We start from the raw sequence: 14,044 nt of genomic DNA on the forward strand, positions 1-14,044 counted from the left end.
GCTGAGTCAAAAGTGTTGCAGACCTTGCTTGACAGGCTGGTATCATAATGTCTCGTGCCAAAATATGTTAAAGAGGAAGCAGATGCCATGCTGCTTCATTTTGGAGAAGTGTACTTATTCATACACTCAAGCACCGAGAGCATACTCACTGCACTTGGGTAACAGATACAAAACTTAATGTGAGTCTTAATGTGAAAAAGACAAACTTTAGGGTTCTTGAGTGTTGCTCTGGTCTAAGCATTTGACTTGTCTTTGGGAGATTGCCATTTTGAGCCCCTGGGTTCAGTTTTTTTAAAGGTATCTGACAAGATTAAAACAATGAAGTTGGATTAAACTTGAAAATGGGATTTTCAAAACAGATTACAAGCTTTTTTTTCCTGCAGATTTGGATCTGGATTTTGTAATCCAATCTAAACTTTAATCAGGATTAAATGCAACAATTGGGTTTTGCAAAACTTCTAGCAGAAATCTAGGATAGTTTTGATACTAAATAACAGGATTATCATTATCCCACTTTGAGAGGTGAGTTCAAGCAGGATTAACAAAGTTGAGTGCACACTTGGTACAGAAATGACTTGGAATTAAACCAGTGTTCTGTAAAAGTGATTTTAAAGCACTTACAAAAATAAATAAATAATAATATAACTTTTTAAAATATGTTGGGAGTAAGAAACAGTTATGAATGAAGAATGCTGTTAAACCTTTTTCTCTCATTATCGTAGAAATTGTAGTAATACGTTTCATAGATACATGTAGCTCCAAGTGTGACTATAAAAGGCAAACAATTAAAATAAGTGATAGGATAAAATGTAAATAAGCAATTAAAATTGTGTGGGGATGGAGATAAAAGGAACAATTTGCTCTTAAAATGCTTGATTAAATAATTTTATTTTTATTAACAATAAATATATTATTATATAAATATTAAATCACTGAAAATTCTAGAAATACTTATCCCCAGATATCTGGACTAGCTTCTAAAAATGTTTTGAAAAACTGGGGCAAAATCTCTGAGATCATTTTGATCCTGGATAGGAAGAAAAAAGGGTATTTGATTATCCAGACAATTTGGATCAAGATTAAAAGTTTCGAAAATCCAAATAATGCCAACTGATGATTGAGGAAACTGGGATTTAAAAGAAAAAAAAAAAAAAAAAAAAACACACCTAAAGTCTTATAAGCCTTTTTTATAGTCTGTGGGATTCCAACCTTGGTTTTCTTAGAGCAGTGGGCTCCAACACATGAATCATCTAATGACTTAGATCTGTGTTTTGAGTATGGTAAACCTCAACATTTCTGAAATAGGGTTGGAAACCTGTTTTGTTTTTTAGTGCTTTCTGTCAGGTAGTGCAGTTTCCTGAATGGATATTTCTCTGCATTGGCAGCTTCACCTACCATTGTTCACCAGGATTCTCCTGTACACGTTTATCTCAGTCTGAAGCTGTGAATAAAATGAAATATGTTTGTTGTTCTCTTAGCTATTCAAATTAAAATCTGTCCATGCCTATACAAATACACTGATCAAGAATCTTTACACGTGTTCTTTAAAAACAGCAGTATATTCAGAGAAAAGTAGAAAATGAACAAGGTACCAAAGGTACTGAAAAAAACACACAAATAAACATGGTGATCGCTTAGTACCAGCCTTTTTAATTTAATTAGAAAAACACACAATGGAACTACTTGCACACAATCACCACCATAATTATGAATAAATAGCTAACCACTGACCAGATGAAAGTATGCAACTCCCTATATTTAATTAAAAATGGTGTGATGAACAACACTGAATATCAGAAACTGACATTCGAAAGGTAATAACTTCTAGATCCATGCTAAACAGTATTTATCACAATGGATAAGAATCTAATAGAATAAAAACATTTACCAACACTGAAAAAAACTGTGCCTCATTCTTCTGAGCAGAAATCATACTGAATATAAACATAATGTTGAAAATTATGAATAACATTCATTCACTTCTATCCACATCAGGCACAGGAGGAAAGTACTAATGCAGCCTTCAAAGTGGAATCTTCATACATTAGCTGCCAGTTCATTTGAATTGACTGAATATTTAAGGCACTGTTAGATTGTCAGTGAGAAAAAGAAAGAGAGAGAAACATTATTTACAGCTTAACAACTTTGCAATGGTAGGCAACGGAGGGTTGCAAGGATGAGCATTACATGACACAATGTCACTCCATGGGACTGCAGGTACATTTGTAAAAGTAAAAACCAAAACAACTGAACAAATGTGCTACATTGTGCATACGTTAATCCCAACACACCTCATTCTGTTACGTCTCAACCCTAGACCCTCGTAACAACCAATTAATGGAACTAACTGGAATTCACACTGTACAGCCACAGCCTGAACTATGTTGCATTGCTGATGTGGGTGTGTGTACAGCAACTACTTGCAGTTTGTAAATCCTGAAGGACCTGTACAACTACATTCAACAGGAACACAAAAAATAAGATAAATCAAAGCTGTGAATGTCCAAAAAAAAAAAAAAAGAAATCATGTTTTTTTTTAATGTGATGCTTTGGCAGAAAAGCCAGAAAATACATGAAAAGTAGCAAATGAGTGTGAAGCGGATTCTCAATTAACTGCTAGCATGTCAGTATTGTCCTCAACCCTGAGATACCAGCTTCAGGGAGTAGTTCAACTTCAGCTGAATTCACAAGGAACTTTACATCATCCATCAACTATGTATTATAAACAACACAATTCACAAAAAATTGTCATTAGACACTAGTGTCTGAATTGTAGGGGCTTGATGTAACATTTTGGATTTCATTTCATGTCAGAAATAATAAAATACCAAAAAATAAAAAACATTAAAATGATGATTCTATAAGGGTTCTTTATTAAAGGAAATGCTTCTATATATATCACCTAAAAACTGAAGAACCTTTTGCATGATTAAAGGGTTCTTTTCATCATGAAAGAGTTCTTCAGATGTAATTTCCTACAGCCTTTTCTTCTAATTATTTTTCCCAACAAGTGCAACTGATTTCCATGAACTGTTTGTCTAGTTATATTAATAAATATAATAGAAAATCTAATGCAGCAACAAAAGTACATATAAGAAAGAAGTAACAGAAATTAACTATATATATATATATATATATATATATATATATATATATATATATATATATATATATATATATATATATATATATATATATATATATATATAGGGTATAGTGATTGAACCTGAGTGTGTATGTGCTCAAAAGTTTGCCCATGTGCTATACATTGACAGCTTTGCATTGTGTTTTGTGTGTGACCCTGTGTTACTGGTTCAGCTATTGGAACATCAGAGTTTACTGAGGTTCTCTGCTAGGTAATAAAGACTATAGCCATTACACACAATACAGCACAAGTTACAGAGCGAGGACAGCATGTGGTAAAGCCATAACCGTTTGCTTAACCGCTTGTACTTGGGATCTGTTTCACACAGTTTGGAGTAGGCCTCCCGGTTGGAAGACAGGCCAATGTCCTGACCCAGCCCACAGCCCTGCTCAATAATGTGCATGTCTGCCATGATCTCGGACGTCAACTGGCCAAACCACTGGGCATTCACTGCTGCCACAGTCACGCATACAAAGAAAATAAAGATCTGCGCAGCAAAGGAGGAGAGATTGGGGAAAAAAATAAATAGAAAAATCACATACATTAAATCAGGCAAAGAGTAATCCAGAGGTATCTATAAACAAATGTAAAATTTTAGGTGAAGTTAAAACCTTATATTAATATATATTTATGGTGTAGTTCACAAAGTGCATAGCATAAGTGATATGAATTTTAGGCTTCATTACCAAAAATCAACACCATATGCTCAATTCCTTATGATCCTATGCTAGCTTAAACAAGAAAGAGATATGCTGCCTTCAAAAATAATGCTCTCTCTTACATACCTGAAAGGCCTCTTTTTCATTTAGCAGGTCACTGGGATGGTACATAGCAAAGATAGTAAGATTGAAGAAGGCACAGGCTGATCCAATGTGCAGGTAGAAGGGGAACAGTCGACTTTGGATAAAGCCGTATGTGTGCCTGTTTAGATGACTGTCCATCACAAAGCCTTAAAAATAATAATAAAAAGTGTTATGCCACTATTACGGCAAAATCAATAGGAGAGTATGAATATTTTGTAAATCTCGGGCTATACAGAATAGGATTTCTGTAAATATGGGCTAAATCAAACCAGATCTAAGCTGAATACTTCAGAACGGCTCTCACCAGAGATGAAGGTGACCCATATCTGCATGCCCCAAAAGGTGGAGAGAAAGATCAGGTGAAGGAGTTTAGCAGTGACACATGGCTCTCTGTCTGTGGACATTTTCAGGGCACACCATCAGATTTCTCAAGCACTGTCCTCTGCCTTCAGTGTCCTTTCTTTATCCTGTAGACTCTAGAGAGGTTTGACAATGTGAAAGTGATCAGAATTCCAAACATCACAATACATTTAAACATCCATCCATCCATCCATTATCTGTAACCGCTTATCCAATTTAGGGTCGCGGGGGGTCCAGAGCCTACCTGGAATCATCGGGCGCAAGGCGGGAATACACCCTGGAGGGGACGCCAGTCCTTCACAGGGCAACACAGACACACACACATTCACACACTTTCGAGTCGCCAATCCACCTGCAACGTGTGTTTTTGGACTGTGGGAGGAAACCGGAGCACCCGGAGGAAACCCACGCGGACACGGGGAGAACACACCAACTCCTCACAGACAGTCACCCGGAGCGGGAATCGAACCCACAACCTCCAGGCCCCTGGAGCTGTGTGACTGCGACACTACCTGCTGCGCCACCGTGCCGCCCTTACATTTAAACATGAAGTATTTAAATTATTAATAAACAAATTAACAATATTATATAATGAACATTCTCTGTAAGTGCCAAATATATAGATCATACAGGCATACTTACAAATGCCTTTATTTGATAAACCTTAAAATATTCCTAACTAAAGGTGGGCAATATGGCAGTACTTAATCACTGTTATGATAACTTTTCTTTTTTATGGAGCACTGTGGTTCCGGAGGAACTTTTGTTGTTGTTGTTTTATTGTGTACTATGCATGCTTTATATGGTTAAAAACCACTTGACAGGAACAATGTTTTTCTTATACTGTGAACACCACATGTCTTTAAAAAAAAAAATGCATTTTTCATTATGAACAATGAATATAAAATTCAGTCTTTGGTCCCCTAAAATTAAGGAAATTCTAAGCCAAGGCACTCTCATTAATGCCTGTGCTGTGTCTTCTAATGTATTAAAAATATATATATTCCTTCCACAAAGCAGGATTTCCTCAGTTAGCCAGCTAAATTGTGCCCAAAATTGAAGACTGTCTAATAGGAATGTCCCTCAGCTCTGTTCCTATAGGACAGACTTGAATATGGGCTTCAGATATTTGCATATGTCTTCATATTCACCGTGACATACCTGCCTATGCTGCAAACAACATTTCATTGTAAGGATACACATCATTTATTTATGTGGACACGTAATTTGTTTGGTCATACTATTCCACCATTTGTTGTCCGCAAGCCCAGCGTCATTACATTGACAATGCACATGAATTTGGTGGATGGGTGATCTGAAGAGGCAGAGAAAGGAAGGGCGAAAGGAAGATTCAAATATCAACAGCCATCTTGCTCCAGAATAGTACAAAGCACTTTTGGGACATTATTGTTTATATATATATATATATATACACACACAATTTGATGAACTGGTGAGTTTTAAGGAGGTTAATCAAGTGATAAGGAAGTTAATCAAGCCTAAGCAGCAGATGTAGGGCACAATGAGCACAGTTTAAAAAAAAAAAAAGAAATCCTTCCAACACAACACACCCTGAAGCCCAGCAACAAGGTGGAGTTCACCTTTCACACAGTAGTGACATATAGTGAGACAGGATGGAGTAGGGGAAAAAAACACACATACACAACTATAAAATCACATTTGACTGGTTTCAGATGTAAAAACCAGTCAATGCGATAAAAAGTAGGTAAAGTATAAGAACAGTGCTTGTCTGAAAGGGCTACAATCCTTTGAAAATGGATCCATTAATGGTTAATGTTACGTTAGGTAGCTAAAAACGTTGGCGAAGTTTAACCTGGAGGAAAAGATAGTGGTCTTTACTCAGCGGAGTTAGTTAGCTAACGTTACATTAACATGCTGTGGTATTTTACGCCACCTTCTAAAACTTGCTAGCGTTTTACGACTGGCTAGACACGAGCTAACCGGGGTCGATAACTAAACAATGTCAGCAGAAAACTCTGAATAAATGCAGGATATATTCCTGCCTATTTTAGCTAAAGTTTTGATTTATATTCTTGCGTGTAAGTTGACAGTTTACATGCTGAACAATGTACTATATTTAGCCAGAGGACTTACCTCCTAGTCTTGCTCGGGTAACGACAGCTAACCCCTCTTAACTTAGGCTGTAGTTAAAATACAATGTTTACACAACAGTGATCTTCTTTAAAGCAGAACACGGTATGTCCCTTTCAATATAACCGTTTGTGTAGTTTGCAAAACAATAAAAACTCCAGCTGTCAGTCCACCGCCAAGCCACCCGAGTTCCAGCTCCTTCTCCTAAAGCTCAAACTCTCAGACTCTCAGCCGCCAATCAGAAGCCGAGCCCGAGCTCTTTCACACCGGGGGCGGGATTGTTCGAGAACCTATAATCAATCAATAGTAACTCCCTACTCCCTATCTAGTGCACTATATATGTGAGTTAAGTTCCTACACTAAGTGCATTAAAGCTCTTATTTTACACACTCTACACCTTTTTTTCGCACGAACTTTTATTCAATATTCACATATAACTATGTATATAAAATATAACGCTCTTTCAAATTTATTAGAATTATTTAGCGAACTAGGAGATTTTTGTTTTAAATGTTCAGAGTTAATGCTGCCAGAGGAAATATAAGACAGTTGAAACCTGAAACTGTAGGGTTAGTGAATGTGTAGCGTAAGGCTGCAGTAGGTTTTTTGTTGCTAGGAGATGACGTATTAATTCTTTATTACATCATGTTTTCATAGTCACAACATTCTCAAATACACAAGGGGCCCTGTCCTCCCTGTTCTGTGTGATCTTCACCTGAGAGAAATGGCAGAGAAAAACTTTAAAGGTGCTCCGTTTGGAAGTCAGTTAGCCAGGTGAGGCAATTACAATTTGTGAAGAAGTATATATTTTTCCAGTTTTTCTAAGATTGTAATCTAGAACCTGTTTTTCTATGAGTGTAAATGTATTTTAATGACAGGTTTGATGTGTCAGGAGTCCATCCTGCAAACAAGAGGGTGGGAACATATACCCAGATCTCCTACTGCAAAAGAAGGACCACCAACCTGGTACAAAACATTTGATCTCAGTAGTGAATTAACCAGTTACATTGTTAGCACTACAGTGTTTAGTCTGTGTAATCAGCCTAATCAGGCTGTGTTCATGAGCCACTCCTGTGTGATGAAGCATGAGATAATCTAAGTGTTTGTACTTCATTGTCTGTGCAAGCGCACCACTATCCCCCGAAGAACATTAGTTTATAGGGCATAGAATTACAAGATTAAACTAACTATGTGAAACACAAGGATTGAGTGTTTCTAGAGGAAAGGCCTCTCACTAATACAATCCAGAGGAAAGAAGCACAAGAATATGATCTCTGCTCATTTGTTTCTCTTGATAAAAAGAGCCCAGGAATCATCCAGTTACACTCTGCAGTTTTAGTAAGTGTGTGTTGCCGTCCAGGGTGTGCACCCAGTAATTCCAGGTAGACTCCGGATCCACTGCGACCCTGAACTGGATAAGCGGTTACAGATAATGAATGAATGAATAAATGAATGAGAATACAGTCTCAAATCTGTGTGTGTTTGTATGTTTTTTGGTGTGCGTGTGTGTGTTTGTTTCAGGAAAGGAATCTTGGGCCTGGTACATACAATCCAGACATTGGTGACTTTAGTGCTCGGGCAGTGCAAGAACGGGCAAAGGGTCCAGGCTGGAAGCAGGCACAACTGACTGCTCGTCTGGCTCAGCTTCCACACCTCCTATACAGGGATGCCTGGGAGAATAAGCAGTTCTTGGTGAGTGAAAGAGATTCCGCCCAGAATAAACAACCTTCAACATGTTCTGTGTCCTGTACACTCCATGTGACCTTGCTGGATCACCCCACTGCCTGTGTTCCTTTACCTCATGGTTTACCAATTATGTCCTGGTTATAACTCTGGCCACATGAACTAATAACTAAGGCTTAATGTAATGCTAAATTACGGTTTAATTATTCTGGAATTACTTATTATTTAATTATGCTGGAAATACTGACAATGGACTTTTAATTAATAAGCGGCAATCCACAGATTTGTTTTCAAATTTTCCACAGATTCTAAGTCACTAACTAAAAGGGCATTCAGTGAGGTTGTGGATGAAAGGAACCAGGTGTTACTACTTTATTTACTATGTGTCTTCTGAGTCTGTGCTTGTGTTTTGAGAATGGAGAAGGAATCAAAAGATACTCACTTTTAAATGCGTCTAAATAGTATATTTCAACCACTTTTGGATGTGTGGGGCCACCACTGTTCCTAAATCAAAGCCTTGCCCCAATCACTTGACTGACAGAGGGCCTTGAAAACAATTGGGGTAAAAAAAATATCCCACAGAGCATTTTCATTTCCATTTAGAAGCCAGATGAGGTACTGGTGATTAAGTGACAAGGGGAAAAAAAATCATTATTGCACTGGCACATGGATTTGGATTTGTTTTTTTTTTTAACAATGAAACATCATAAAACCTCTGAATGTCTGTGTAAATGACGCACAATGCTTTTATTTGTAAATACAAACGGGATTATTGAATTCTCAAAAATTGTATTAAAATACACTTTACAAATTGTCGTTTCATCTTTGCTTCTTTACTCCCTCTTCCCATCAGTCAGTATTCTATCCAATGTGTTCTATATAGTCCGTATATTATCCAGTATTTCATTCCAATGTTGGGAGGAAAATAAACAAAATTTTTCAAAGTGCTGTAGTTTTAAGGCTAAAAGTAATATGTTTAAACAGTAATACCAAGAATGGCCTGCAGATGGCAGACTATACTTGGGCATAGTTCCGTGAGCTCATGTAACAAATGAACGGCTGACAAATAAACTACGTTCAGCAGGACAAACGGGCGATTTCTCTTTATTAAACAGGTATATTGGAGAGAGACCAGATCCAAAATCCAAAATGACTTTCATTTTCAATCTGCTTTCTGCCTATGCTCTGATATTCTTGTTCAGAAAACCAAAGTTGGCCCAGGCACATACAGGATAACCAGTTTCACCGAGGAGTTGGAGAAGAAGCCTGGCAGCCTCAGAGGAATCTGTGAGAGCAGAGAGGAGCGCTTCAGAAACAGCAAGGTGCTCAACTAAGCCAGTAGAGAGAGGCAAAAGACATTTGAACAAGGGTGTCTAAAAACCTGTTTATACTCTAACACCAACGAGGAGATTTTGAAATGTTGAAGTCAATAATTAACTTTATTATTAAGCAGGGGAAATAATGAAGTATTTTCCCTCCTACAAAAATATAGACAAGTCTTGGGGAGGGTATCTGAACTAGAGGAGTGTTTCTAGTTGATGGGAAGGGTGGTGGGAGGAGGAGGTTAAATATGATATTTAGAATAAACACTAACACAGACATAAGTTGCTATAGTTAAATGACATATATAGTATATAGTATGATTCATTTGATATGACGAACCAGTTTACAATGAAGTGGTATAAACTAACAAGATACAGCGTCCAATTTGATGGCTGTTTGACTTTAAACTATTAAAATAACCTGGCTTTTGAACTGTCTGGTGTGTGTTAAAATATATATTAATAGCCATGAACATATATTCAATTTGGAAAATGCAAATGTACATTATTTGGTGTGGTTTGCAGAGCGAGACACCAGGTCCAGGAACTTATGGTACAGGAGGTGTGCTGGAAGAGAGGAAGAGGTCTGTGGGAACTCGCTCCTTCATGGACTCCAACACCAGTCTGCGACGTTTCCCTGATAGTTTTGTGGTAAACACATACCTTAATTTATTCTTTTGCCCTCTCTTTGTTGGTGGCCAATAGAGTTTGGTGTTTATTATACTTATCTACTATATAGTGTTATTATACTTGCACTACTTACTAATGAATAGGGCCCACTGTGCCAAAATCATGGACTTTTAAGATAATATTAGCTGGTAAGATACATATTTGGAAAGTTCAGCCAAGGTGAGATGTGTCAATTGATGGCCAGTCTTTTCTGGAATCTGGATCTGGGCTTGGAACTAATGCTGTAGTGCTGTAATCTGTTTAAAGAGATTGTAAGAATGTTGGACATGTATATTGTAAATATTAGTTCTTATGTCTGACCTATAGAACACAGGACATATTAACACACTCTTTGCTTCTGTAGCAAGACTACACTTTGAGTCCCTGTACCTACAATCTGAAGAGCTTTCCTGACCTGAAAGTAAGTCGCAGTGTCCACAAAAAAGGCCAGACTGTCACGTCCACTGAATGCAAAGACGGTGACGATGATGGCAATTTTGCTCCTGAGGTGAGTACATATAATATTTAAAAAACAGTGAGGCTAGAACCTAAAGCAGATTATAAGATTTTCTCAAATTTCGTTAATGCATTAACCAAGTGTAGAAATGTATTGAGCACTGGTGTATTGTCCTGGTCAAGCGTTACGTTTCCCAGATCTAAATCACTTGATTCACTCAACCGTTCCTGCAGCTGCCAGGTTTAGTTCAAATGTTCTCTAGGAAACACAGTTGTTATATGACCAAAAAAATATGCATTTAGCAAAAGATATTAACGATGCCCTAATGTTGTATGATCACTTTTGGCACTGGGTTTTGTAGACTTTGGCTAACATGCAGCTGCTCCAAAGCATTTTTTTTATTAATAACTTTGAGAAAGCACATGATATACAACAATAGCATGATAATTTACTTGCTTTTGCTTTCACAGTTTTGAACTTTTAGTTAAAAAACAACAACATTGGAACTTGGGTGGCGTGGAGGTGTAATTGTAAACACAGCTCCAGAGCATTTTATTTCATTTGGGTGGCACAGTGACAAAATAGGTAGTGTCGTTGTCATACGTCTCCAGGGTTCTGGGCGTGTGGGTTCAAACCCTGCCTCTAGTGACTGTGAAGAGTTTAGTGTGCTCCCCTCATGTCTGCATGGGTTCCCTCTGACTGCTCTGGTATCCTTCCACAGTACAAAAAAACATGTTAGTAGGTAGATTGGCTATTCAAAGTATCAATAGGCATGAGTGTGTTAGTGAATGTGCTGTTTGTGATGCCCTGGTTTGGACTGGCATGATGTCCAGGGTGTGTTCCTGCCTTGTGCCAAGTGATTCAGACCCACTGTGAGCCTGAACTGGAGAAAGAGGTTACAGAAAATGCATACATGCATGCTTTTCTATGGAAATTAAGCTGTGCACACAACTGAACATATATGCTTATAGGTGTAGATTTAAGTTGCTGAATTCACTTATTATAAGAAGCCATTACGGAACCGTTACAGGTCAAATGTTTATATGTGCTCCACTGTGTGTTCATGTACTGTACCCTTTACCATTATACCATGTATGTAGTAAAAAAAATAAATAAAACAGTTTCAGCAACCAAAGTTAATACAATCAGCCTGTTTCAAAACTTGAAGCACAGTCACATCACTGAATATGAACAGTACCAAAAAACTGTTAATTCCCAGCAATATTAGAAAAAAAAACCCAACTTTAACAATTGAGCATATTTATAGTACACGCATACAGTGAATTATGACGGCGAGAAACCAAAAACAATACAATAATTACTTATTCTTAGTTGGGAAAAAATGTTCAATTAACCGTGATATTGATTTGCGGTCATATCGCCCCACCACTAAAATACAGAAACTTCTGATGAGATTGCATTTCTCATCGAGCAGAAACAAAATCACCAAACTATGCTAGATATAGGCCATCCAGAACCCTGTGAAAGACAGAATATCCTTTACCTTATTAATCTGGTTTCAGAATGAAGAGAGTTTGAGACCAGAGGACACTGAAAACATCCCGAAGTTTGCGGAGAAAAAAAAACATGGGGTGTTTAGCCAGTTCCCAAGATTTCCTCCTGTTCCTACAGAGAGACACTACCTCTCCTCCCTGGCACAGTGTCCACGTCCTGAGGTAAATATTTGTGTCATTTTTCAACATCTGTTATACTACAGTTGGTTCCAACCTGGCCATGTGAATGCTTGAGAGGCTTTCTATGAGTGCCATTATCTAATGACAATTCACTAATTTCTTAATATATTTGTGGTCATAGGAACCAGAGATTTCAACGTCTGCAATAGCGGGTGCAAAACTCTTTCTGTGATGTAGCTTTTAGAGGCACTAATGGTTTCAGGCATCTGGCAGGTTCCAGAAAACAACTGATGCATCACTGTTATCAGTTCCAATTGTTTCACATTAAACCACTCACAATAATATCTGAATCAATTATTATGCAAAGTTGGAAAATGAGTAGAATGTATTTTTAGCATCAATGGCAATAATTCACTTTGTTGTGCTAATTGTAACTTAACAAATTTTTGGTTGTTTTTTTTCTTTGACAGACATTTCCTGGCCCAGGTTGTTATCAGGTTACACATGGAACTATTCAGGGCCAGTCTAGGAGAGGTATACAAGCCCCTTTCCTCTCCTCTGCTCCCAGGATAAGCAAGAGGTCCCAGAAAGTGCTGAACCAACCCCACGTGAGGACTGCATCTCATCTGTCATATGATTGCTACTAAAACAGATGGACTTGTTTATTTTATTTTATTCCACATATTTATACACAGCACAGTATCAGCATGATATGTTCATTAACCATATCAATTAGTTATTTGCTTACACACATGCAATACATGCACTTGTATCAGCTCAACACACAGCCTTTAATAGAAATGGCTTTTAACACATTCACTCACTCACTCATGTTTAGCAAGCTAAGAAATCACCACACAGTGTGCTTTTGTTTTTAACACTTTTAGAAACCCCCCTTAAAGTGTCCTGAAATCTTCCCAGTTCCTGCTTTTATGATCTGAGCAATAATGGTGGATTAAAAAAAAACATAATTTTTAAATGATGGCAACTAATGTTTAAACACTATCCACTTTCATTCTAATTAGCTTCTTAAATTGGAACCAGTGTCCATTGTAGTGCCCTATGGAACCACATCAATAAATGTTTATGGGGAAGTTGTTCAACATATTGTATTTTCTGAGCACGTTTATGTGAGAGGAGGATGGTATTTGAATTGTCATATTCTTTGCTCTTTGCACAGAACCCTGTTGGACTTGCCCACAATGATATAAAAATAAGCGCAAATGGCCACAGTTCATCATTCCTGTCCGGCACCAAACGCTATCCATTATGTCCAGCAAGAGACAAGTTCATACAGTAAGACATGACATGAACATTGTTCCTATTTTATAATGGTGTCTTTAATAAATGTTTTAGTCATACTCAGGATATTAATTTAAATTAATGTGGAGAATAATTGATTTACTATCATGACGATTTGAATCAAAGCCATTGTCAGAAAATGGCTATATTACTTATATGTTTTTTTTTCCATAATAATCAAGTGTTAAAATCTTTTAACATTCTAAGTAAAATTTCTGTGTTGCTAAATGCATACATTTGTAGCTATAAAACGTTTAATTTTGAAATTACAAGACTTTAATATAGAATGTTCAAAGTGTCAAATTTGATATATATATATATATATATATATGTGTGTGTGTGTGTTTTTGTATAAAAATTAAACCGCGTGTTGAATGTATTGTAATGTAAACATATTTTATTGCTAGGGAGAGACTCAGACCCAAGAACATTTTACCGAAGATTATTTCTGGTTCAACAAGTGGAGTACTTTAAACGTGTGCTTCAGCAGTCTACACCAGTGGTTCCCATGGGTTGGGCCCAATGTGCTTCGTAGAACTGAAAATAAATTCATTTCC

At 37.2% G+C, this 14,044-nt stretch overlaps 2 protein-coding genes across 2 annotated transcripts; one reads left to right on the forward strand and one right to left on the reverse strand.

Moving 5' to 3' along the window:
* Positions 1-3,214: 3,214 nt before the first annotated feature.
* On the reverse strand, positions 3,215-6,691 carry si:ch211-121a2.4 (transmembrane protein 205). Its single transcript, XM_066677715.1, has 4 exons — positions 6,424-6,691; positions 4,253-4,424; positions 3,931-4,094; positions 3,215-3,632 (listed from the first exon to the last, which is right to left on the reverse strand). The coding sequence occupies exons 2-4, from the start codon at positions 4,350-4,352 to the stop codon at positions 3,330-3,332; spliced, it is 567 nt and encodes a 188-aa protein (XP_066533812.1). The 5' UTR covers positions 4,353-4,424; positions 6,424-6,691; the 3' UTR covers positions 3,215-3,329.
* A 370-nt stretch (positions 6,692-7,061) lies between these two features.
* On the forward strand, positions 7,062-14,044 carry LOC136701915 (ciliary microtubule-associated protein 2-like). Its single transcript, XM_066676706.1, has 10 exons — positions 7,062-7,194; positions 7,299-7,386; positions 7,942-8,112; positions 9,306-9,425; positions 9,951-10,076; positions 10,459-10,602; positions 12,075-12,227; positions 12,656-12,793; positions 13,366-13,481; positions 13,895-14,044. The coding sequence occupies exons 1-10, from the start codon at positions 7,145-7,147 to the stop codon at positions 13,959-13,961; spliced, it is 1,173 nt and encodes a 390-aa protein (XP_066532803.1). The 5' UTR covers positions 7,062-7,144; the 3' UTR covers positions 13,962-14,044.

This window comes from Hoplias malabaricus, chromosome 7, assembly GCF_029633855.1.
Source record: "Hoplias malabaricus isolate fHopMal1 chromosome 7, fHopMal1.hap1, whole genome shotgun sequence".
In the NCBI taxonomy this organism is placed as follows: Eukaryota; Metazoa; Chordata; class Actinopteri; order Characiformes; family Erythrinidae; genus Hoplias; species Hoplias malabaricus.

Coding starts and splice junctions, on each gene's coding strand:
- LOC136701915 (XM_066676706.1), top strand. CDS start 7,145: ATGGCAGAGAAAAACTTTAAAGGTGCTCCGTTTGGAAGTCAGTTAGCC. Junction 7,195..7,298: donor TTTGGAAGTCAGTTAGCCAG/GTGAGGCAATTA, acceptor TTTTAATGACAG/GTTTGATGTGTCAGGAGTCC. Junction 7,387..7,941: donor AAAGAAGGACCACCAACCTG/GTACAAAACATT, acceptor TGTTTGTTTCAG/GAAAGGAATCTTGGGCCTGG.
- si:ch211-121a2.4 (XM_066677715.1), bottom strand. CDS start 4,352: ATGTCCACAGACAGAGAGCCATGTGTCACTGCTAAACTCCTTCACCTG. Junction 4,095..4,252: donor ATGGGTCACCTTCATCTCTG/GTGAGAGCCGTT, acceptor ATTATTTTTAAG/GCTTTGTGATGGACAGTCAT. Junction 3,633..3,930: donor ATGAAAAAGAGGCCTTTCAG/GTATGTAAGAGA, acceptor TTTGCTGCGCAG/ATCTTTATTTTCTTTGTATG.